The sequence below is a fragment of the Rhagoletis pomonella genome, unplaced genomic scaffold, assembly GCF_013731165.1.
Source record: "Rhagoletis pomonella isolate Grant_MI unplaced genomic scaffold, Rhpom_1.0 Rhpom_scaffold_00627, whole genome shotgun sequence".
Lineage (NCBI taxonomy): Eukaryota > Metazoa > Arthropoda > Insecta > Diptera > Tephritidae > Rhagoletis > Rhagoletis pomonella.
The window spans coordinates 27,090-53,761 of record NW_023459181.1 but is presented as its reverse complement, the minus strand read 5'-3'; the positions used below and the strand labels follow the sequence as shown (position 1 = coordinate 53,761).

At 35.6% G+C, this 26,672-nt stretch overlaps 2 protein-coding genes across 2 annotated transcripts; one reads left to right on the top strand and one right to left on the bottom strand.

The window, feature by feature from the left end:
* Positions 1-176: 176 nt before the first annotated feature.
* On the bottom strand, positions 177-2,593 carry LOC118751281 (probable G-protein coupled receptor Mth-like 1). Its single transcript, XM_036486063.1, has one exon. It carries the CDS (start codon positions 2,406-2,408, stop codon positions 378-380), a length of 2,031 nt encoding a protein of 676 aa, XP_036341956.1. The 5' UTR covers positions 2,409-2,593; the 3' UTR covers positions 177-377.
* Positions 2,594-5,520: 2,927 nt separating this feature from the next.
* Positions 5,521-25,255, top strand: LOC118751279. Its single transcript, XM_036486062.1, has 4 exons — positions 5,521-5,561; positions 5,653-5,983; positions 23,832-24,147; positions 24,206-25,255. Exons 2-4 carry the CDS (start codon positions 5,869-5,871, stop codon positions 24,264-24,266), a joined length of 492 nt encoding a protein of 163 aa, XP_036341955.1. The 5' UTR covers positions 5,521-5,561; positions 5,653-5,868; the 3' UTR covers positions 24,267-25,255.
* The last annotated feature ends 1,417 nt before the right edge of the window (positions 25,256-26,672 follow it).

The window sequence follows — 26,672 nt, the reverse complement described above, 5'->3', positions numbered from 1 at the left end:
CAGGTAGCATGAATTTGATGAAATGTCATAATTTTATCAAAAGTCAAAAGGTTAACACCAACAAGGAATGTCATTAAATGAAACTATCTTCTTTTTTGTATCATGATTGTCAGGTTGTTAATATGGCGACGAAAAAATGATAATGGAACTACCTTGTTTTTTGTATCATGCCCGGTACTACCTGTTTGATATGCCTTGGTTACATTACATTTTTGCTTTTTCTTATCTTTGAGGGAGAATATTCGCTTACGCTCTTGATTTTGATTGTTGGCTAGTGTTGGCTAATTTTGTTATCGAACACAACTAATATTTTCTTTGATTTGCAATCGTGTTTTCAAATAGACACACGAATGTATTAAATCAACGTCAAACTCACCTTAACATACTGTCTCCATTGGTATCTTCGTTTGAGTCTGCAACTGGCCTCCACCAATTGTCGTAGTATTAACAGTGGTGTTCTGCGTGACTTCACCACCAGCATATCCACCGACTGATGGAAGACCTTGCGATGAACTTGAATGCTGGACACCGTTGGTTGTGTTTGTAATCTCTTGACGTGAGCGTGGACAGCAAAAACGCTTGCAAGCGGCCCATACTTGTGGTTGACATCCCACTACAATGAAAATGAATACACCCTGCAAAGCGTTTATCATATCGGTGAAGAACCAAGCCGAATGCGGTCCACCGACTAGCCAAGAAATCACATCAGCTATCCAGGTGACACCCATTACCACGACTAGCTTCAAACATACTTTCCCCAGTGCAGTCTTCTCAGTGGTCGATTTGACATCGTCACGCTTCCACAAACCGCATGTCAATTGATGTGTTGTTGATATGAAAAGCATGATGTTGGCACACAGTAAAAGTCCAATAGGTCCAAAGAAATAGGCAAATATGGATAAATGTTCTCCGCTAAACCAACAACTACGTTCGCCGAAGCCGGGGCGCAGTAATTGTGTTTCGGGCAAATGATCTACAGTGAAAGCAATAGCGCTTATCAACACCGGAATGCCCCAAGCATACGCCGAATAAAGCCGCAAGCGTAGCAACTCTTGATTGCGTTCGAGTGAACTCGGCCTGAAATCGCGAAATGTCCACCAGATATTGAAGCACATTGTGTTAAGCCAAAAGAAAGCCGAAAGAAAGAAAAAGTGCATTGTACTGGCTAAAAGTAAACAGGTGAATGAGCCGTGTTGGAGTGTCCGTGACAGTTGTGTGTAGGCGAGTATCAAATCTCCCACAACCAAACAAAAGACGTAATAAATCTGACAACGCCAATGTAACATATGATGAACGGAGGGCATCATGTATCCAGCCACCAATGTGGCTGAAAGGAAGACGACTGATATGACAATTCCTATATTGAGGGCGGCCACTTGTACTCTATCACTAGTGGTGCTACCTACCGCAGCAATAGCATTGGCAGGAGCTTCAGTGGAGAAGTGGTGAAGACAAGTAAATATTTTAATTGCAGCAATTGCATCGTTTTCGAGCAAATGCTCAAGGCAATAATCGCTAGTAGATATTTGTTTATGAGTCAGCTTAAGATTTCCATTCTCCACATCCATTTGACTTTCATGCCAATCTCCGGCAATAGCGTATGGTACAGTTTTTTGGTGACATGTAGGAAAGCCGTATATTGTCTCGTATAAACTTGAATTTAATGGCAATTCCGCAGGAGGGTTTATATTAGGATTACCACTGCCGCCCGGAAACGTGCATTGCTTTTTTGCAGAGTCATAAATTCCGTTCCATCCACAACACTTTTTTACCTTTATTCTTTGTGTTCCATTTCTTTCTCGTGGAAAGCAGACGAGCACGCCATTTCGGTCAACACAATAGCGTTGTGGCTCGATAAATTGCTTGCGTTCACCCAAAAATAAGGAACCATTTGAAAATAATAAATAGTTTCCACCTGCTGAGAAAAACTCCAATTCTTCTGACGTACATTTGCCGTTTTGTTCTTTACCCATGTCCTGCATTGATTCAATACTGTAATCATCTACTACTGGAAGGACATTCTCTTGGAATATCATAAATTTGGGCTTACCACCTTGAGGTGTAAAATACCGTCTTCTACTTATTAGAAATATCATTGGTACCCATAACTCCGAATTTCCCATAACACACGTTTGATTAAAATTCATGTGCTCATTGTATCTACAACATTTGTTCACTATCACTTGCGGCGGTGGTATTCGTGATAATACCGTTGGCATATTTGTAGTCATATCTGTAGCAACTGGTGATGCACTGGCTTCTAACATGTCCGTGGAAGAAGCTCCATCCCCTCCAACTTTCTCTTCATTGTTTACAGCAGTGGCCTGTATTCTACAATGCAACGATGCACTTACAATTAGAATAAATAACAAAGTTCGACTGACTTCTGCTACCCGCATTCCATGCATTTTGTACTGAAGAGAACTCGTTCAATTCGACTTGAATATATTTTATTTCGATTCCACAAGGTTATATAAATACTGATTTAAAATGTTAATCTCCAACTTCATTGTTTGGTTTTAGCCATGAATATATGTAAGTATTAAATATATGGTTTTAGCATACGTACGCATTTTCAATTCACTTTTCTTTCATTTTCACTTCGAATCGTATTTGCTATTTCTATATATTTCTATAGGTTCATTGCCGCCACCACCTCCGCAACTGCTTTCTTGGGTTTACGTAGTACATTCCATTGTTTTGCAATTACCACAATTTCACTGCTATAGCACAATATCCCCGTTTCACATCGCCCGCATAATCTGTTTGGCAACAAAATATGTATGAGAAGCGCGAAAAAACTTAAAAAACCCAAAGCCAAGACGAAAATAATGAGAATTAAAACGTTCCGAACCACAAATCCAACCGACTTCTCCACTAGATACCTTGCAATTGCATCGCTTGAAGACTGATGGAGCAAAAGGCAGCAACGACAGCAGCAGCAAGTTGACGTTGCGTCGCTGCGAGCTATTTAATTTCTTTCTTGTATTTCGACATTTCTTGGTATTCCCTTTTGTGCTTTTCGAATATTTATTTGTTGTTAAATATAGTGACGCAATAACAATTTGTAACCGTTTATGCAAAAATTCAAAACTTGGTACTAAAACTGGGTCACAATCGATATACCCGTCATGAACCAAAAATACAAGATCACGCAAAACCGTGACGTTGTTTTTGTAACTGATTTTGGGAAAAAAAGTTTGTTAAAGTGGGTTCGTCAGACGAGCATTTGTTTACATCACCACTATTTCACCTTTTTCTTTAACTAAAGCAGAGTTGGGGCCAATTTCAAATGAATATTGAAATGACATGATGCAATAATACAAGGTGTTATCGGTTGGCAGCTTCTCGCTCTAATTCCGCCATATTGACCATGATGCAATAATACAAGGTGGTATCAGTTGTAACAGCTCGATTTGACACTGCCTTAGCTCAGTAGAATAAGAAGAAAAACGGGAAGAAATTAATCCCCATTTGGGGGAAAAATATAAAATTTCATATTTTCTTCTAAACAGAATTTGCTTTTTTGTAGTATATTCGCAATGAAATTAAATAAAATAAGATATAATACCTTTTTGAGAAAACAAAATATGCATACTGAGAAAAAATAAAAAAAAATCAACTATATTATTAGGCAAAGAATGGTTAAAGAAGTGGCACTGTTTCGCCTAAGGCAGTCAATATGGCGGAATTCCCTGCAAAAATCGTTGGACCATGTAGTCTATTTGTGGTAAATTGGAGTACTTACAAAAGTGTTCCTCTGTCATGCTGTAGTGGACCAACTCGTGTCTCTGCGCCAGCTTATTGTTTGTTATCCGATCACTGCTCGTGTTTTAACGAAACGTGATTGAAGTTGAGCATTTGAAAGCACATTTGCATGTCTGGCTGTAGCTGAACGTGTAGAGATGCTCGCTGTTAGTTCTTAGCTCCCAGCATGTTCGGGTTCGAATACCGTCAGAGGCAACATGTAATTTTTAATTTTTGTCTTGGTTTTTATTAATTTCGAAAAAGCATTTGAGAAGTGAAGAACAAAAGCGTGTACAAACGAAAAAATATAACAACAATGCCATTGTTAATATGTTGGAGTAGTTTTGTGCTACTCTGATGTAATGCAGGGATGGAGTATATGGTCCTGCCCTAGGACATCGCAATGTTAATTGGACCATATTTTTTATATGAATTGTGGTTAATTTTGGAGTACTCTTTGGTCCTTAGGGAGTACTCTTTACACGCATGCATGGAGTAGTCGCGATTTTTGCAGGGTTAGAGCGATTCTTTGCCTAATAATATAGTTGAAGGTTTTTTATTTTCTCTCAGTATACACATTTTGTTTTCTTGAAAAGGTATTTTATCTTATTTTATTTAATTTGATTACGAATATGCTATAAGAAAGCAAATTTTGTTTAGAAGAAAATATGAAATTTTATATTTTTCCCCCTAATGGGGATTATTTTCTTCCCGTCCACAGTGTCAAATCGGGTTATCACAACTGATACCACCTTGTGTTATTGCATTATGTTGAAATGGCACTTAAGTGTATTTGTGGCTTGTTGTTTAAATGCCATTTAGCTTTCGTTGGGTTTCATATCATCTTTGTTTAAATATGCCAAACAACTGGCAGCACTGCTGCTTTTTCCTTGAAATTAGTTGCGATCCCGTACGAGTCCGGACTAGTCAGAAATAGTCAGAATCAGTCAGATTTTACTGGAAATCGGTCCCGTACTCGGTTCTTTGACTATTGAGAGGACAGAAAAGAGAGTAAATACGGTTCTCTCTCTGTCAGAAGTTACCAATTTTAGTCCGAGAATTTTTTGCTGGTAAATTCTGGTAAATGTGTCAAACGATCAGCTGTAGTGTGTTTGGCAACCAAATTGTAAACAAAGAAAAGTTGAATCTGCTAATTCATGTTGAAAAGTATTTAATTACTTGTTTAAGTGGATTGTAATGAATTTGAAAGTATTTTTAGTTATTTACATGTGTGAGATGAGTGTGTTTACATACAAAATAAGGAAAATTTACAACCAAAATTTGGAGGTTATTTTGAAGTTGACAGAAGTTGCCATTTTTTACTAGAAAGCGATCCCGTACCTTTCAATGTTACTCTCTCGCTCTGAGCGAATTTTTATTTTTTGACAGTTTTACTAGTCCGAGTCCGAGGAATACGGGATTGCACCTATTGTTGGTGCATTCCCTTCTTTGTTTACATTTTGTGCTGAACAGCTGATCGTTTTTGGTGGGATTTGCCCAAGGCGCATCAATTACAGGGGATAGCGATAGAAGCTACGCTTCTTCTTATGAACACGCTTGTATCAAATTATCGTCTGTTTTGCTTTATTTACATATCCGCGTATACATACACATATCATATACGTATATATATGCCCTGTATATTGTATATTGTATATATATACCCTGTATATTGAATCATGGGCTACAACCATGAACCAAAAAGACTTTCGTTCATGGGCTACAACTACAGAAAAATTCTGCGGTGTTGAGTTTTCATTTACATGGTGCTTTGGTAAGACAGATCGTGTCAGCTGTCTCGGGTTTACGTACCGGTAGGTTTACGTTCTTGACTAATTTCAGCTTTAGTTATTTATTGTTCTTTGGCGTTCACGTAAAATAATTCCAATATTTTGACATTTTTAGTTACACTCAACTTGTCGATATTAAAAATGCACTAGCTACATGATCCTGTAGCACCAAGAGGAATAAATACGGTCAAGGAGGGACAGCCTGGCGTTTGGGGAATTTAAGATCCTGCCAACCAACCCAAAACCCAAAAAAAAATATATTTTAAAAAAACTTTTGCCGGCGATTAAACAAGTTTTTGGTGAAGCTGCGCTTTAAACTCCCGTTATAAACATGCTCAAGCGACAGCGTTGCGAAGACTTCGATACATTCGTGCCACAAACCAAGAAGCTCATTAGCGAAAAATTTGTGGACCAGGCGGACCAAAATAAAATGACCAAAATTCATGGTGAGTTAACTATTCTATTAATAAGGAATTAATATGATTCAACTGCTGAGATTTCCAATAATGGACCATTTTCTATATCGGGCAAAGTATAGCGAATTTTTTAATGAAATTCGCAGGGGGTGTTGAGGAAGTGCTCATTGAGCGATACCTTCAACATTTTGGGTAGAAATGGCAACAGTTTTAAAGTTATTTATTGTTAAAATTTCCCCATTATAGATTGGCGCTTACACATATGTTAATGTTTGGCCGAGTTTCTCCTCAGACTTGTGGCATGCGCCTTGATGTTATCACACAAATCGGAGGGACCTACAGTTTTACGCTGACTCCGAACGGCGATTGTATTTTTATGAGAAGCTGTTTTTCATGGTAGAAATACACTCGGAGGTTTGCCATTGCCTGCCGAGGGGCGACCGCTGTTAAGAAAAAACCTTTTTTCTATATTTTTTAGCGATGTTGCTTTGACTAGGGCTTGAACCCAGGTGCTGAAAGGTGAAAGCGCGCACTGCTTACCACTACACCACAGCGGCCGTTCCGCATTACTTCACATATTTTTTATAAACACTGCACTATTCACTTTGCTTTTCATTAATATATCATCTTTTCTTCATAAACGAATGAATGCACATCTTTTTTTAATAAATATTTAACAATTAATACTTATAAAAGAGTTCTTTAAATAAGTTTCTATTCGCAAAGAATCTGTAAACACACAATTGTTGAGCGATAACTGCGAAGTATGTAATTCCAGATCTTTGGGAACTATACCAAAAAATACTTTGTGAGGCATTACAAAATATAAAGTATATCGATGGCTGAGTGGAAGATCGACCTATCTCGGCAGCCAGTTCAAAAACGCCCTATCTCAGAAAACTTCAAGAACGCCCTACTTCAGAATTCGATTGAAAAACGCCCTATTTCAGAATTTTATTGAAAAACACTATGTTGTTGTTGTTGTAGCAGCTAATAAGCCCCGTTCGGGGCGGTTCATCCATCAGCGTTGTCGTCAGTTTCAGCTAGGGGGAGGCCCAGGAAGTGTGCGACTTCCACAGGGGCTGTCCATAGGGACAGTTGCGTTAGCTTAGTGGGGGGGTTCTTAGGGCATGTGAAGAGGTGCCGGGAGTCATGTGGCGACTCTCCACATGCCGGGCATTGGTTGGGCACATCCTCGTTGATTCTACTCAAGTAAGAGTTGAGCCTGCTGCAATAGCCAGAGCGAAGTTGGGCTATTGTAGTGCTAGTCTCCCGAGGCAGACAAAGTTCTGTTCTGTCCACGTCCGGTGGTTATGTGCCTAGAACGGCATTCACAGGGCGATAGTCTACATCTCAGAATTTGGTTGAATAACGCCCTATCTCAGAATTCGGTTCAAAAACGCCCTATCTCAAACGAAAATACATTGAAAATAAGCTGAGATAGGGCGTTCTTCAACTAAATTCCGGGATAAGGCGAGATCGCGTGATTTTTTATTACATATTTTCGCCTGTGGCGCTTATATTTAAATCCAGTATTTCAATATGTATTGAAAGTTTTTAATAAAAATGTAGGTACTTAAAAAAAAATCATTACTACGATATACTGGAAATTTTCGCATGCGCCGCTTTTTTTTTAAAGCAATACTTTGGTATATAATGAAGATATGCAATAAAAACATAATGCGCTTACATTTTTCCCTTTTTCAGTTTGTTGAACATTTTTTTGTTTGGGATGTGCGGCAGCAGAGTTCAATTGCTCTACAAAGGAAAAAGTGAGATTGAATTTTACTTCTTTTGCAATTTTACTAATTACTTGCAAACTATAAGCCTCCGGAGAGGGCGGGGACCTTCAGATTTTAAAAATAAGGCTGGCCCTCTCTCTTCCCCCCTCATCTCCTTTTCAAAGCTTGGCCATTATTGGAAGATTTTCCCAAATAAAGACCACACTAAAGTTAATTGCAGCTTTTTACATAATTTTCAATGGGTAATCTGTCAAAAAAGCTGCAATTAATTGGAAGTTATAAGCTCTTAAGCACAAATAAGGTAGAAGTGATTTTGACTTTTCTCTCTTTTGAACAACGACTATAATTTCAAATGATGAATAACTTTTAACCCTTTTCAAGTTGGCATTTTCTATTTTTTAATCTATCTATTAAAAATTCAATTGCGGGCTGTGAGATAGGCTGACTTCCAAAACGTCAATTGCTATATAGTTACGTTGACCATATTAACCAACGTAAAATAAAGGACATTTTTTTCAAAATGATTTGAAAATACGTACATACAACTTGTATGATAAAAGTACCTTGCCCATATCGTAATTTAAGTCAAATATTTACTATTTAATTATATTATTTAATTGTATAAGTTCCCCTGCTGTAGCGAAAAATGAAGCCAAATCCTTTTCAAGGACTTCGCCATCCTTTGCTACCAAAATGCGTTTACCATAATTCATACTGCACGACGAAGCCAGCACACAGTGGTTCAAAATTCGAATTCAATGTTCATAATCCACTGGAGCCTTCATATTTCCACCAATTTTTACTAAAAACCAAAAAAAAAATATTTATTTTGGTGAACATTTTTTTATAACATTTCAAATTTTTTTTGTGTATTTTTTTGTTTTGGGAGAACCATACAATTATTTTCAACTAGCTTTTGTTATGTAACATTTATTAACTGGAACAGAAGAATACATTTTCTTCAAAGCTGCTACTTTTTGTGCATTTTGCACTAAAAAATTTAATATAATCAAATTAAAATTTAGAAATCAGGCTCAACTGGCCTCTTGCAAATATTGTAAGCTTTCATAAAAAATAACAATTAATCAAATTAAGCGAAAAATGAAGTGAATGAATGCCAGTTTTGAACCACTGTGCAGCAGGATGTCTATTGTTCTCTTTCAGTGGAACTGGCGTGTAACACAATCCTGGGCACAACTTTCCTGTGATTTATAGATTGTACAAAGATTACCGATTAAATAGAAACCCTGCGAAATATAAACCTTGCGAAACAAACTGGCGAAAGTTTTCAATATATTTTATAAGGGACATTTTTATTTTTCATATTCTGCGTTTAAAACTTTACCTTTGAAAAATGCAGAGCCGATTTAAAGGACAGTTTAAGAACTAAAGGACAAAAGGCGTCGTTTATTTTGAAAAAAATTATAAAGGACAGGGGGTTAAAATAAAGGACTGCCCTTTAAAATAAAGGACGGATGGTCACCGTATTTATAGTATATAAAGTATAATGTTCCATAACGCCAAACTACAAAATATTGACAATGTATACTTTTCCAAAACGCATCCGGAAAGTTATCGAAATGCATCGATATAGCAATCAGCGCAGAAATAAAGTTGATGCTTCGTTTGTTATTGGTTACCATTGGTGTTTCAAAAATGGAAAATTCAGAAAAATTGTTCATTGCTAAATTGAATATTTAAAATATGCAATGTATATGGTTGCAATGTGTCGCAACTCTGCATATATAAACAGTTTGAATACCGCAGTATAACAGTTTCCAAACATTGTATAGATACTAGGGCTGTGCGATTATTCGATTACTCGAGCAAGTTGGTTAATCAATTATTCGGTTAATCAATTACTCGAGTAATCAAGATTTTGATTACTCAAAACGATGATTAATCGAGTTACTTGAAATATGATTACTCAAAAACAATAATTTTGCTCGATAAAAGAGTTTGCTTTGGAAAATGCTTATTTTCTTTTTTACATTCTGTATATGAAAAAAAATTTTTGTTTTAATTTTTGAAAACAGAAACGTTGTTTTCAAAGTATCAAGGAACTTTAACTACTTTATACATATGTAAAGAGTTGAAATGTTGATTACTCATTTTACTCGAAATGTTGATTAATCATAAAGCAAATTACTCAAATATTTTTGTTTTTGGTTAATCAAAAATATTGATTACTCGAGTAACTGAACTTTTGAGTAATCATAATTTCCAATTAATCGAATAATTGAGTTATTTACGTTATGATTAATTAAAATTTTGAGTAATCAATTAATCGCACAGCCCTAATAGATACGTTTTGGAAGTCAGCCATAGTTTTGAATTGTGGGATTTTTTTTTTTTGTTCTTCGACCACATCCATTTATATATACGTACATAAAAATGAAAAAGAACATGAACTACGAGCGTTGCGCTATCATGATTCAACAAGAACGATAGAACTTGTTCATTTAACTTAGAAAATAACAAATTGTTTCACTGTTTGCTTAACACGCGTTCGTGTTTGGATATAGTGCCGTATTACAAGCAGGAATGTTGCGAATATTTGCATTCGCATTAGTTATGCGAATGATTCCCATCATTTTACACATTTTTGCATTCGACCTTCCCATTCGCATCAAATGATACGAATGTTTTGCGAATGCAAATGTGTACATGGGCAGAGAGTCCATTTTAATATTGTTGAAATGGCTCTATGTCTGTCTAACCAGGGTGCCAGGGTGACAATAACCGGCTTTTACCTTCTCAGGGCGCTAGACGGTTAAGTAGCATGAACCAATTAGAACAGATCTGACCGGTTGAGAAGCATCCATTTGTAATAGCAATTGAGAAAAAAGTGTGTGACGTTTGTAATTTTGAAGTTTGCTATTTCTGTTTTGCTTCTTTCTTTATGTGTATTTTGTCGGTTGTTGTTGTTGTTGTTGTAGCAGCAGTACTCAACCCGCCGGGGTTTCGTCAAGGATCGTCTTCGTCCTCTGACTCGACAAGCCTGAGGCCGAGAAAGCGGGCGGCATCTATAGGCGCGGTCCATAGTGCTTCTGGTGTCAGGGTCGTGGGGTTAGAGGCGCATGCGAAGAGGTGTTGGGTGTTGTGTGGACCTTGCCCGCATGCAGGGCATGTGTCTGCCACTTCTGGGTTCAGCCGGGAGAGATAGCTGTTTAATCTGTGGCACCACCCAGAACGGAGTTGTGCTAGGGTGCACCTGGTCTCTCTAGGCAGTTCGGCTTCGTCGATGTTGATGGGTGGCGTCGATGTTGTCGTTTCTGGTGGCCGCTCTGTATTTCTCTGCGTCGAATGGGTGGTCTAAGCACGGCTCTACGTCGGATTTCCAGTCGTGCAGGTGACGTCTGACATGTCGGGGAGGCGGTTCATTTCGAAGCAGGGCGTTATTGGGGTGATTTCCACGGTAACAACCCACGAGGAACTGCTTCGATAGCAACGTGTTGTGCTCTTTCACCGCCAGCATCTGGCTTCCTTGGTGGAGGTGATGCTCGGACGACATGAGATGGCAGCCTGTAGCCGTGCGTAGAGCTGCATTCTGCCATGTTTGTAGGTTTCTGCACTGTGTATCGCTGGTACCCGCCGTCCATACTGGCGCTGCGTAGTTTGCCACCGACCGGCCGATTGCTTTGTACGTTGTAAGTAGGGTTTCTTTGTCGGCTCCCCAAGTGCTGCCGGCTAGTGACTTGAGGACTTTGTTCCTAGCTCGCATCTTTTCGCAAGTGGCTGAGGCGTGCGCAGAAAAGGAGAATAGGCTGTCGAACGTGACTCCCAAGATTTTGGGGTGGTTGACCGTCGGTATTTTGTTGCCATCGACGTAAACATCCAGCTCTAGCCTAACTTCCTTTGTCCAGGTGGTGAACAGTGTGGCGGTGGATTTCGCGGCGGAGATGGTGAGGCTGCTGGCAGTGAAGAAGTTTGCAAGATCGGTGAGATAGTCGCTGATTTTCCCGCATAGGCTGTCAATATTGGGGCCCGTCGCCATAATCGTGCAATATCGGCGTAGTTCACCAAGTATTTTGTCGGTGGTTTACTTGAGTGATTTTTTAGCGATTTTCAATAAATTTTTTGTGCACATCTAATTAAAATGAAGTGTGCGGTGATTGGATGCAAAAACACGTACAAAAATAATAAATTGGTTAGCACAAACATGTGCTACAACATTTAGTCTGTTCCAATAGCAGTCCGGTTTACAGGATTTAGTCAGAACTTACAGGAAGTCGTTCCTATTGACATAAAACCTGTAAGTGGGAACACATTTGAGAGAGTAACTGAGCAACTGTTCCTAGTCAGAAGTTACAGGATTTAGTCCAGAGTTTATTTTCCTGTAAGTTCATGAAAAGTGTCAAACGGTCAGCTGATTTGCATGTGCAAGCAAAAACTAACAGCGGTGAAAGCAAAGTACCTTATATTTGTAAAAAAAATGAAATTAAACAACGAAATGTTTGAATATGTATAGATTTTAATAATTATTTAGTGATATTTCAGCTAAATCAATGTTGTACAAATGACATGTAAACAAACCGACTGACGTTTTTACAGGAAGTAGTGTTTTTTGCGTTCCTATGCACTTCTGCATCTGTTCTCCTTTTACTCTCATTTGAGAAAGTAAAATTGTAGTTTGACAGTTCCACAGGTTTTAGTCCGAAGTTCAAAGGAACAGACTAAATGCTTGCATTTTTTTCTTTATGCTTCTTCTTCATATTTTTTGTTTACTTTTCACAGAAAATAACATGGCGCCGAAATTATAAACGTCAGCCAGAAAATTACTTTTTTATTTTGATTCATCTTGTCAGATCTTGTGTAGTTGGATCATGGTTAAGTAGAGTATATCAAGCAACATTGATGGGCCTTCAACAAGTACTGCTAAAAGTCTTATAAGCAACCTAGAAATAATTTTAGATTCCTCCAGCAACAGCGAAGGCTCGGATGTAGAATCTGGAGACATAAAAAATGTGAAATTAAAGCCCACACTAAGGCCTATCTTAAAGAAAAACCAGCTCATCTCGGTTAAAATCACCTCGATTGGTGGAAAACTAAACTAAAATACGACAAATTGACAAATCTGGCCCGCAAATATTTGAGCGCTCCACCCGCCAGCATTCCTAGTGAGCAATTGGTCAGTGCTGCCGGCCTTATGTACGGTCCTGCAAGAAATCGCCTCATTCGAGAAAAGGCAGCACAATTTTATTTTTTTTTAATATAATATGCCCCTTTTGAACTTTGACTACTAGATTAAAACACTGTATAGATAGGTTAAGCACTCGTTCAATGTTCTAATAATTTATAAAATTTTTAAATATTAAAAACGATGACTTAAGTTGATTATCACTTTTTTAATGTTATTCCTAACATTCGCATTCGGATTCGCGATCGCGAATGTGAGGAATATGATATTCGAAACATCCCTAGTTACAAGTATTGAATATGCGCTATTATTCAATTCTGCCTTAATTACAACACTATTCAAGCACTATGTGCACAGCTATTTTCAAGCACTATGTGCACAGGCATATGTATTTTTTTGAACAAACTTTTTCAGCTGAGAACTTATTTAAACTTCGAAGGCCAACTTGAATTAAAGGAACCAACACTAAAATGCGTCAAAATGAAAATAAAAGAGCACAAATTTCTATGTAAAGCTAAATTCTTCGGGAAGATAATAGGTTTGTTCGTCGGAAATTCAGGGAGAATTATCACTCAAAATATCAGATAGTAAGAGAAAATGCCCCCAAATTCTCTCTCAAGTAGAGAAACTTGCGCGAACGCAAATTTGCAAGTTTCCCTGTCAGCTAGTATCCACGGCTGCATTTCAAACATAACAAATTTGTATAGAATTAAAAAAAAACAGGTTTTACATGTATATTTCTTGTTAGTCCGACTTTCTTCAGAATACGCTACAATTTATTTGTCGTAGTTACTATCGGGTTTCCTATATGGACTCTGGTTGATATTGCATTCCGATTACGAATACAGTTTTTTTCAGCCAAGTACCTTTCAAATCATTGGAATTTACTTAACTTATTAAGTAAACTAGTATTTACTTACGTTTTTTATTGTAAAATAGATAAAGTTAGTAAATTTTTAAATTTAACGATTATATTCCTTTTCATTTTACAACGCTTTTCTCAACTTGGTATATCCAGACCACCATTTATACCAGGGAAGTGAACCGGATGAAAAATTTTGTGGGTTCGGTTCAGCGGTTCGAACCGCTTTTGCACTTTTGGATTGGTTCGTCAAAGCGGTTTTTTTGGTCTTTGAACCGGGGTTTCGGTTCGGTTCAACGGTTCGAAAAACAAACAAGTAACAAAGTCTAACATTAAATACCCGGCGCTGGTATTAAATTTACGACTTTCACCTTTCCGAAAGCCACCGTAACATGGTAAGCCGGGGTGTATAAATTTTGAGTAATTTAGCGTCCTTAAATTTCGAAATATTGAAGTTTCAAGCATTTCTGAAATTTACCGTTATATGAAAAGCGGACTCAATTTTAGTCTGATTTCAATAATTTTTAACGATTTGCTTTTATGTGGCAAGCACAATAGCCATACCGAGTTTGGTATAAATTGGTAGACCGGTTACCGAGATACATATACGTGATCACAAGCAGGCGGTGCCACGCCCGTTTTCCAAAAGTTTATCATAAACCAAGAAATAGGTAAAGGATTGTCGCAAGCATCAATTTTGAATAAACCGTTATATGGGAGATAGGCGTGGTTATTGTCCGATTTTGCCCATTTTCAAAACCATCCGCCCTACGCCCGAAAGAAGTGCACGTACAAAGTTTCGTTAAGATATCTCAATTTTTACTCGAGTTATCATTCTGATCACTTATATATACATTTGTCTATATCTATCTCGATTCGTTTTACCTGTTACAAACAACCGTTATGTGACCAAAGTTATAATACCCTTGTGCACAAGTGCGCTCGGGTATAAAAAATAACGCGCAAGTTTAAGTGTCAAGTGTAAAAACGCGCAACGATAAGAGTCAAGTGTCTGTCAAATGAGATGGGTTGTCTTTACATTTGATATTGTCTCATGGTAAACAAACATGGTAGGTATTAACATGTTTAACAAAAAGAAAACAAGTGGGTACATTTATCTATTAAAACTTGGTTAAAACGAACCTTTAAACCTTTATGGAAAGTGGTTCGGTTTTCGCTTCGGATCAAATATTTGTGGAAAATTTCGGTTCGGTTAATGGTTCAGTTAATTAATAGAAAAAAGCGGTTTTCCGGTTCAAAACCGGTTCGGTTCAAAGCCGGTTCACGTCCCTGATTTATACTATGAATGTAGCAAAGTTATTTATGGAAAGTTCTAGATATCAACCTAGTCTAGATATCAACCTCGTTGTAGGCATCATATCAAAGCAGCGATGAGCACAGAGAGCTTTTACTCTGCACGCTCCTATACAAAATGTAAAGGAATGCTTAAAAGAGCTTTGCCCGCGGGAAAGACACTGCCCATCAAAGAGATACAATTAAAAGACTCTAGATGTCGCACAGTGCGGCCGATTGCCAAAAAGCTGGCCAAAATTCGCAAAATAAAAGTTTCTAGATAGGGATTTTTAAGCATTCAGTTGGCTAAAGGGACCCTATAAGAATATAAAATCGTTCCTAATAACGGCCTATACCTACGGTGACCATAAATATGGATTCAAAATGAAGGACAATTTTTCAAAAGTATGCCAACATATATTTACGTAGTATAAAAATATCAAAAGAGTATTTATGATTCTAAAATCTTAATACATTTTACACTTTAAAAATTAATCACGTTTTCTTCATCGATATTAATCTTGTTTTACATGAATATTTATAAAAGTATAGTAAAACATATTATAATTACAATAGCTTACACGAAAAGTGAAAATCTTTAAAAGATTATTTTATAGGCAAATTTTGAGTCATTCAAAACGAAAACAATAACCTTTTTTTTGTTTTTTGGTACTTTTCGCAGTTATTTGTCAAAAATCGACGTCATGAATCGACTTAAACGACGAGTTACAAAGTGCCCTTTACAAAAATATATAATTTGTGCAGATTGCGCTCCATAGCATCTACATTTCTAATCCGATTTTCATTATCTTTGGCTCAAAATTTACTGTAATGATATATCTTCTTTATCGAATTTTTAAAATAATGAAAAAATAATCAAATGAAACTGCGTATTTGATTGGAAATCTCACTTTTTTCGACTTTGACGACAAAATGCAAATGGTCGCCTGTAGCACCAATAATTTTCATTGAAGTCGCCACAAGTTATATATTTTGGTAAGAGGCACATCAATACCCTTCGAGCTGTAAGTCGCTTACGTTGATTGGGAGATTTTTTCATGAGATATTGAAGAAAAGCTACGAAAAGTACCAAAAAACACTTTTTTGAAAAAATTCATCCATTGTCCGATAATTTTAAAATAACGAATAAAATGCGGGCCAAATGCAGGACACTTGGAAAAAATCAGTACATTTTCAGGTTTTTCAGGTTTGAAAAACTACGCAGGACCGACCTTTGAAAAACAGTACGGTCCTGCAAAAAACAGAACGGATGGTCACCGTACCTATATACCTCAAGCCTTTCTCCACTCTTAGTTATAGTTTGTCATTTTCATAAACGCAGTATAATGTTGTAGATATACATGAAACATTGTGAACGTGTCAAAGTGATGGCAGCAAAGGAAACCGAAGAAAGTCAAATGGAATGTACGTCCGAAGGTTAGTGAAATATGTAAAAAAATGAATAAATATTAATTCTTTGACCGACAATTTTTATGAATACAATGATAAGGGTACTTTTTTTTTCTTTTTTTTTCAATAAAATTTGGGTTTTCAAATAAAATAACAATAAAACGCTGTTGGATGCTGGCTTTAAACCTTTTGGAGATTTCTTGTAAAAGTATAAGCTATCGATTAAAACAAAATTCAGCTGCCACTATCTGCCACTTGAGTTGTAATGGACTTTTTACTGTAATAAAATAGAGTATGTGACAACTTAGTTACAAAACATTATCGGAACTGCAATAAATAGGATCATTAAAAAGAAATTCCTAACAACACACACATAATACAAGAGAGAAATAGAATAAGATTAAGAAAAAGGGAGAGAGGGACATACACATTGAATAGGGGATCTACCTATACAGGATGGTAACTTTCTGTATATCATCGATTTTTCTGTTTTACATTAATAGCCGCGGGTAATTTTAAACTTTAAATTTAATAGGTTTTCTTATTATGATTACTCTAATAGGGCTTTCGCACGAGGTGATTTTTCAGGCAACTTTTAGTTGAAAGCAAAAATCGCCTCGTCCGAACGGCCTTTCAACTAATCGCTTTCAACAAAGTTGGGTTGCCAGTCAACTTTGAGCTCGTTCAACTTTTTTTCCTTGCAACCCTGTGTTTGTTTACATTCTGTATACATACCTTTTTTTACTTTTTTACTTTTATTTTATCTTTCCGCTTCGCTAAAAGCACTTCTACCAATGCTTCGGTACCAAATTTACGCCAATTGATAAAATTTTGCGATTTAAATTCATTTTCAATAATGTAAATAACAATTCGTGTTGGATCGAAAATCGCCTCGTCTGAATAGGGATGGCAACTTTTTCACTTTCAACTTCTCATTCAATTTCTCATTCAACTTCGCATTAAACTTTTGTTGCCTGTAAAATCGCCTCGTGCGAATGCCCTATAAGAGTATACAAATGTTATGTAAAAAATAATAATTATGTAGTAAGATTTTTTTTTTATTTCTCTGTACTATCCAAGTTTATATTTGATATACATCCATATATATAATACGCGAAGGCATTTTTTGTGCAGCATAAAAGATCTGTACCGTTCGCCCGATTTTCAAAAATGAGATGTCAAATTAAAGCGCTTGGTCTGTAGATGTGCAATAAGGTTTTATTTTTTCGAAAGGAATTGCCACCTGTAGAACAATTGACTATCAACTATATAATAAGCAATGCCGTCATATAAGCATAAGGTGTCAAATTAAAACTCTTGGACTGCAGATATGCAATAAGGTTTTACTTTTTTGAAAAGAGTTGCCACCTTTCAAAAATTTTATTCAAATTATCTAAAAAAAATCAATTATTACAAAATAGGCATCAGTGGAAAGGGTTTTGAAAATATTTGCTTCTTAACTTAACTTTAGGAGGGTTGCCACCTGTTTGAAAAATTTAATTCAATTTGAATTAAGAAAATTAATTGGGAGAAATATGTTTGAACATATGGGCGGATAACGAAAGTGGCTTCAGAAGGTGGCCGTTTGAAAATATTTTGAAGAGGGTTGCCACCTTCTTGCAATGTCGAATTTAATTAACTTATCCACAAATTATATGAAATCTTTAGTTTGAATACTAAATTTTTTTTGTGGTGTTGAAAGAGGGTTACCCAAAATTGAATTCAAATTATTAAATAAGTTAAATGAATTATTAAAATATGGGTACTAATCGAAGTTAGGTTGAAAAATCTTTATTTCTGAACTATATTTAGCGGAGTTGCCCCATGTTTAATTAGTATAATTCAACTTAATTCATCAGTTGATTAAAATATGTATCGCAAAGTTAGACGAAGAATATTTAAGAATATCTTAGCGCGAAACTACTTTTCAAAAGGGCTGCCACCTCCCCAAAAGGTCGAATTTAACTATATCTATATATATAATACGCGAAAGGACTTTTTGTCCAGGTCATCAGATCTTAACCATTCGTTTGATTTTCAAAAATTACGTATCAAATTAAAGGGCTTGATATGTAGATGTGCAGTAGGCTTTTACTTTTCCGGGAAGAATGGCCACCTTTTAAAAAATCAAGTTGAGATTATTTATAAATCAATACCATCATATCCCCATCCTTCGCTCGATTTTCAAAAATGAGGTGTCAAATTAAAAGGCTTGGTTGCAGATGTGCACTGAGGTTTTACTTTTTGAGAAGAGTTGCCATAGGGATCAGGCAAAATGGTTATTAAAAGCTTTGCTTCTTAACTTAACTGTGAGAGTGTTGCCCCTGTTTAAAAAATCAAATAAAATTTTAAACAGGGAAATTACAAAGGTAATTTACAAAATGTTCCCCCACAGGGGTCTAGACTAAAGGAGTTTAAGAAGGTAGTAATTTGAAAATATTTTGAAAAGGGTTGCCACCTGCTTTAAAAGCCGAATTTAGTTATATGCAGTATTAAACTATGGGTGTTAAACGAAAGAGTGCTAAGAAATCTTCAGTTTAAACATCAAAATATTGTTTGGTGGTTTGAAGAGAGTTGCCAGCTGTTGAAAATTTTAAATTTAAATGAATTATTAAGTTAAATAAATTACTAAAAGAGGTGATTCAATCGTTCATGGGTTGGAGACGGATTTATATCTGAACTGTTTAGGAGGGTTTCCAGGTGATAAAAAAATTAAATTCAATAATTATTAAGGTAATTAAATTATGTATCAAAGTATCAGACGAAAGAGCTTTAAAAATTTTAGTTTGAAAATACTTCGCAGAAGGTTGCCACCTGTTTGAAAAGCCTAATTTATTTAGCTTTTACAGAATTTTAAGGTCTTGGAGAACTGGGTTCTTTGTTATGGTCATCAGATCTTTAATGTGAAGGTCCTCAGATCAGCACCGTCATTCTAAATGTGCATTAAGGTTTTAATTCTTAAAGTTAGGACCTTTTTAGTGGCGCACGGTGGTTTGAATTTTGTGGAAATGAAATACCGGTGCCATGTGAGACCTCTCTTCGTTCAAAAAGGGATTGTGAATGGTGTTGCCATCTGTTTAAAATGTTAAGCTCAATTTTGGCGTCTTAACGCTAGTTTTATCTAATACGTCAACGTAATTCTACAACTGTATAAAAATAACTTTGTTTTCAGATTCCAATATGTCTACTACTAATGATTTATCAAGGTTGCAGTTGTTTCAAATAATAAAGAATGTTTTGAAGGATGACATCCAAGGCGAATTTATATAAGGTGGTGTTACTAGCTCTGCTGATTTTGTGTATGTGTTTCGCCGCACGGCTTCTGATATCAAATTGAAAAATTTTGGTTGAATTTCTACACACACTCTTACAAGAGTTTGACAGTTTATGCCGCCTAAGCAAAAACAAAATACGTGTAAATTTTTGTTTTTGTACTCCTGCTATCACCTTATATTAATTCGCCTTGATGACATCAGAGTGATTTATGAAAGGATCGAAAAATTTTTGTCCGAAAACCGAAATGCGACTTATCATTTATCAGAAGACGTGAAACGGCAAATATCAGATTTGGTGTGTAAGATGAAAACAATATGGGATTTAAGTAATAGGACTGAAGAAAAATTAAAAAAAAACCCATTGGTTAAGTAAGACTGTTAATTTGGAAAAAGGTGATAAAAAAGATCCGAAAAAAATTTATCCGCAAGTAGAAAATATTGAAAAGGATTGTAAAGTAGGTCGGCCAGAATTGAGTTTTTCAGAATCATCAGAACGAACAAAGCGCAGAAAAACCAAATATCTACGAGCTACTGTTTCGACTAAAGAACTGTTATACTCAACAAGTAAATTACGATCTGAAGGTAAAACAGATTTTGCAAAAGTGGTGCGAGATATCTCGGAAGGAAGTCCAACCAAAGCTAAAAAATACAGAAAACCACTGGAGTATGGAAATTTAAATTTACCATTCACGAACGACGAGACCTTGTCACTTTTTATTGAACTTGGGTTATCTCAAGGCAAATATCAGCAGTTGCGTAATGCACATCTACAAAAAAAATTAAAAATGCTGCCATCCTATAAAAATATACAAAAAGCATAATTACAATGCTATCCGGCTGTAGGTCTTCGTTTCAATGAATATGAAGCATCAGTTACATTGCATTCATTATTAGTTCACACAACTAATCGTACTATTTTGTATCAAATGGAAGTTGTTCTATGTTTATCTGAAAAAATACAAGAAAATTTGATCTTAATCGTTAAGTGGGGATGTGATGGTAGTTCTGGACACAGTGACTACAAGCATAAAGCGGATGATGGAATCGAAGTAAGTGACGAAAATATTTTTTTCCCCTCCCTCCTCCCCCTACAGCTTGTATACAGAGACTCTGAAACGAAGGAAATAACTGTAGTTTGGAAAAATCCTAGGCCATCCTCACCAAGATGTTGTCGTCCTATGGCAATTCAATGTGCAAAAGAGTCCCTGGACTTGACTAAAAAAACAGTAAATGACGTGGAAGACCAGATAAAGAATTTAACACCATTTTAAACTACTGTTGATGGACAACTCGTGAGTGTAAAGTATGATCTTACTTTATCAATGATAGATAGTGCAATTCATTAACTGACACAATGTCTGCAATGCGTTGTTATCTATGCAACTGTACTTCAAAGACTTCTAATGATATAGATGAAATGCTACAAAAAAAAGTTAATACAGACAACTTGAAATTTGGCTTATCGTCTTTACATTGTTGGATTAGATGCTTCGAATTTTTATTGCATTTATCTTACAAATTACGAATTCAAAAATGGCAAGCACGAACTGCACAGGAAAAATAGTCGGTCGCGAATAGGAAAAAATCAATACAAGCTGCCTTTAAAACAGAACTGGGCCTCAATGTTGATAAGCCGAAAGCTGGAAGTGCCACCTCAAACGATGGTAATACAGCTCGTAATTTTTTTTTTAAATTTCGACAATCTGCGAAAATAACTGGCATCGATGAAGATATCATATATTCTTTTTATATTATGTTGCAAGCCATCTCAAGTGGTCATGAAATAATGCAGATAATTTTCGCAAATACACTGTTAAATTAGCTAAAAAAATTTTACAAACTGACAAGTGGTACTACATGCCTACTTTAGTAGGCCTGCAATAAGTTTTATTCCATCTATCGCCTCAGCTTTGCGAGAAAGAATTACAGACGAAAGACAATGGAGGACGATTTTTAGTAGCCTCGGATCCTAATATTTCGAGTTGCCGAAAATTGCCAAGTAAGCCGCTGAAATCTCTTTCTGCAGAAACTATTGATTTATTATCGTCTCCATCTGTTGGTAGAGAAGAAACAGAGCAAGAAAGTGCAGACAATAGCTCAGCGCCAACGTCTGAGTCGGAAACAGATATTGATGTCAATGACCTTGAGGACAACGGAAGTTTCTTCATGTAATATTATTTTTTAATGTACTTTCGTCCCTGCGATATTATCATATTATACTGTAATTCTATCTCTTAATTCATGTGTTATGTATACTTCTTAATTGTAATAAAAATTTTTGTGATAACATCAAAATTGGTTTTCATTTCTTTGATTTAAGTTAAAAGCCCTGAGTTATGTGAGGTGGGCTCGCTTGGGACTTAAAAAGTTCTGGGTGATGCCATATAGCATTTACCATTTTAAATTATGTAATTATGACATGAAATTTGTAATCAGCGACCCCAAAAACCTCGAAAACGATATGTAACTTGAGTATGCCCAATAATACATGATATTTTACCCTAGGGGGTGGTCGATAAGGGGTGAAGGGGGTGAGTTTTCTTACATTTAATACAAAATTTGTAATCAGCGACCCCAAAAACCCCCAAGGTTCGATTTTCGAGTGAATTACTCAAATTTTCGAATTTTGGCCAGCTTTTTGGCAATCGGCCGCACTGCGTGTCGCCCCGCCAAAAGAACTTAAATATTGCGTCTAAATATATGCACTAATTACATACGCTGCAGCGGAAATGGACGACACGCCATTTCTTTAAATGAAATTAACTGCTGCTATTAGTATGTATGTACATACAGTGCCGAACAGAAGTATTGGCACAGTGAATTTTTCGCAATATAGGCAAAGTTATTTATTATAATTTATCTTCGATAATTTTTTATAAAAATATGGTTCATTCTACACCAGAAAACATAATAATAAAATCTCTAAACTTTGTGCAAAACTCAGGAAAATTCATTAAATTTGCACACTAATCTGCAACTTTTTATTCAGATTTTCTAGAAAAATCCTAAGTATGCAGTTTTATAGCCCATTCAAATTTAGTATAACAAAGTGCAAGTTTGAAGTCGCTAGAAAATCGCATTGATTTTTGGTAATTTTTTTTCACGCAAGTTCTTCCATACAAAGTAATTCGACAATTATTTTTTGTATGGACAAAATGAGCAACACCTTCCAATAAAAAAATTGCCAAAAATCAACGCGATTTTCTAGCAACTTTAAACTTGCACTTTGTTATACTAAATTTGAATGGGCTATAAAACTGCATACTTAGGATTTTTCTAGAAAATCTGAATAAAAAGTTGCAAATTAGTGTGCAAATTTAATGAATTTTCCTGAGTTTTGCACAAAGTTTAGAGTTTTTATTATTACGTTTTCTGGTGTAGAATGAACTATATTTTTATAAAAAATTATCGAAAATAAATTAGAATAAAAACCTTTGCATATATAGCGAAAAATTCACTGTGCCAATACTTTTGTTCGTCACTGTATGTATGTTTATACTAAACGTGAGGAAACATTTTGCTTGCATAGTCTTCTGTTCCCTTTTCACCGCAGGTTTAATTATTTTAATATCTATTTCAAAATTTTATACAAACAAGACTAAAAAGTATAAAATAAATAAAATAAAAAAACTTTTTAATATACAACGCTTTTATAAATGGACTAAAATTTAGAAAATAAAATTTCTCAGTCCTATAGACTTTGTATTGATAACTTTTGATATTGTAATTTAACCAAAAGTCATTATAATCCATTTATGAAATTGAAAATGAAAAGCGTGGGGCGCATGTAATATACCTCAACTGATATGAAGGGTAATATAGTTATGAATGTGGATATATGAATAACGACCGCTTTAAATCGATCTCAAATTAGTACTTTCTCTGTAGAAATGTTAGGTCTATGTTATGTAGTTTGACTATTGTCAATTAAATCTAATGCTTTGTATTGCATATGCTCCATGTTTTTCGTTTTCAATCTCGTAAATGGTTTATAATGACTTTTGCAAAAATTTCAATGTCAAAAGTTATCAGAACAAATTCTATGGGACTGAGAAATATTATTTTCTAATTTTTGATCCATTTATAAAAGCATTGTATATGAAAAAGGTTTTTTTTAATTTATTGATTTAATAATAATAATTTTTAATTCCTTTAGAAAAAACCATAAATTTGCTATTTAGGGCAGCACGCGAAAGCAAATCTATGGACCTGACGCATACAGCAACAGAGGCGACTACAGATATTCCACTTTGGAGGCAGGTTGTGCTCCGTGGAAATGGCGAAATTTCATCAAGCAATGTAACGGATTTAATAGTTGATATTTCCTTGGAGAGCCGAAAATCAAAGTGCTGCCGTCGTGATGCTTATGTTCGCAGTGATTGTTGCAATTGTTCTCAACCGTTGTGTGAATTCTGTGGTCACTCATGTGCTGAATGTGGCATATTCTTATGCGATAGTTGCGTTTCATTGTTGTAAGTTGGTTGAATTTCTTAAGTTAGAATAAAATTTTAATAACTTCTATTCTTACAGTGGATGCGGCAATGTCGAAAGACCCATATGTGAAAAGTGCGCCTTATTTCAGAACTTATAAAATATTTTATACGTACGTATTTGTATAGTTAAGTGGTCCGAATAACATTAAGGCATTTCACCTAAACGAGTAAATGCCTCCTTACCACGTAAACCTCGTAAACTTACTTTTGGGTAGCAAAGCAACGTCAGTTGGATTGCCGATGGGCAACGCCACTGAAACGAAAATATATATTAAATAGCAATTTTAGTTAAGTACTAAAAGTTGAAAATAATAGAGTTTTGAAGTACCAGCAACCATGACTTGAGTTAAAAAAAGCTACAGCAGAAACTGTTAAAAAAAAATAAATATATTCCAGCCGGTTCTGCAATTCACTTTCGAGTGAATTTGAGTAAAGTGCGCTTTGAATTCAAATTGGCAGGGTTTGAAATTCACTTGGAAGTGAATTGCAGAACCTGCCCGATTTTCGCAATCAAAATTTTCGCGGCAACCACAAAAACGCAGTTGTCAATACAGCAACTCTGTTGCCAACTTTAAGGGGCCAGTTGCCATCTGAAATACAATTTCAGCCATCCATAATCGACCCCGCTTATTTACGAGGTTTACGCTGTTACGAGACATTTCCGTATTTAGATGAATACCCATATTGTTTTTCTCTATATATTGTAATACCTGCGTGAGCTTTACGTCATATTTATAATTTTCTTGTTCGAATTAACTTAATAAATTTTTAGTTATTTATGTTCTTAAAAATCCCAGTATTCTATTCTAATTTCAATTTTTAATTAGTTATTAATGTTAGATTTATGTCTTCTTCAACGACAAATTTGGAAGGGAATATACATGCAGTCAACGTCAAAAATATGAGTACCCTGACGTTTCCTCATTTTAGTAAAATAATGTGCAAGTCTCAAGTCTATAAAATTTACCGTTGATTTTTGAGATTTTTTGTCGAGGGTTTTGCGCATTGTCAAAAAAATCTCAACGGTAATTTTTAGTGACTTGAAACTTGAACCTTATTGAACTAAAATTAAATTGCCTACAAAACTGCACACTAAAATTTTTTTTTAAGAAATCGAATTGAAAAGTCGAAAATTTTTTGGTATATCTTGAATTTTCCCCAAGTTCTATATGAAATTAAAAAAATTGATTATGCTGGTTTTTACTGTAGAATGAATTATATTTTAATAAAAAAATGTAAAAATTGAAATGGAAAAAGTAAAGAATATCGTCAAAACCTCTGGGTATTAATATTTTTGACGCTGTGTTATTCAGGGTTTCCAAGGTTAATTTTAACGATCATGCTTATTTCAATGTATAAAGCTAAGTACGGGCCTGTTAAAAAAACGGTCAAGAAATAAATTAATACTAGTGAACCCGCACGGCGTTAAAACGCCCAAGACAGGATTTCCAAAACCTACAAACTATTCCAAATGTTAATCAGGGTATAAGCGATACGAGTGTCATATTTCTTCTTAATTTGTGCAACCGTTTCTCATAGTCGGTTTTTAATATTATCAAATTTTAGATCACCCAGTACCGATAAAATTTTCTAATTTCAAAAAATAAAATCTTATCGAACATCTACAGGCCAAGGTCTTTATATTGACCTTTCATATTTCAGAAATAGACAGGGAGGTTATACAATTTATTTCCGAGTAAACTTCTACAAAGCTCAATTTTCAAGCCCCTTCCGATTGATATCCATCCTTTAAAATTTCATTTAACCTATTAAATAATTTGAATGCAGCTTATAAAATACGTGGCAACCCTCCTAAATATATTTTTGATTTTTTTTTTTAGATAATTAGAATATAATTTTTAAAGTTGGCAAATCTGCAGTCCAACCAAGCCATTTAATTTGACACCGCATTTTGGACAATTGAACGAACGGTGCGGATATGATGGCATTGATTATTAAATAATGTGAATTCAATTGTTCTACAGGTGGAAATCGTAACATCCGTTCACGGATCGAAAATCATACGAAAGAAATTTACGTGAGACGTCAGGCTGTATAAGCTGGGCTCGAATCGTCACATACGATATCGTACTACTCGTCACGTAAAAACACATTTTTCGGATTATGACATACGTGAACGTACTCTTTGTCCCATTTTGTTTATACTGCCTGACGTATCACGTAATTTTCTTTCGTATCGTTTTCGATCCATGAACGGATGTTACGATTCGAGCCCTGAATGTGACAAAGAGTACCTTCACGTATGTCATAATCCGAAAAGTGTGTTTTTACGTGACGAGTAATACGATATCGAATTTGACACCATATTTGTGAAAATCAAGCGAACGGTGCAGATATTTTGTCCTAGACAAAAAATCCCTTCGCGTATTATATCTGTGTTCGTATGGAACTGTAGCTTCTGTCGAAAGGCTGGCTTTAGTATAATGCGGCATTCGCAGCATATAATTGCGAATGACTCACTGGCGCCGAACCGTTATAGAACT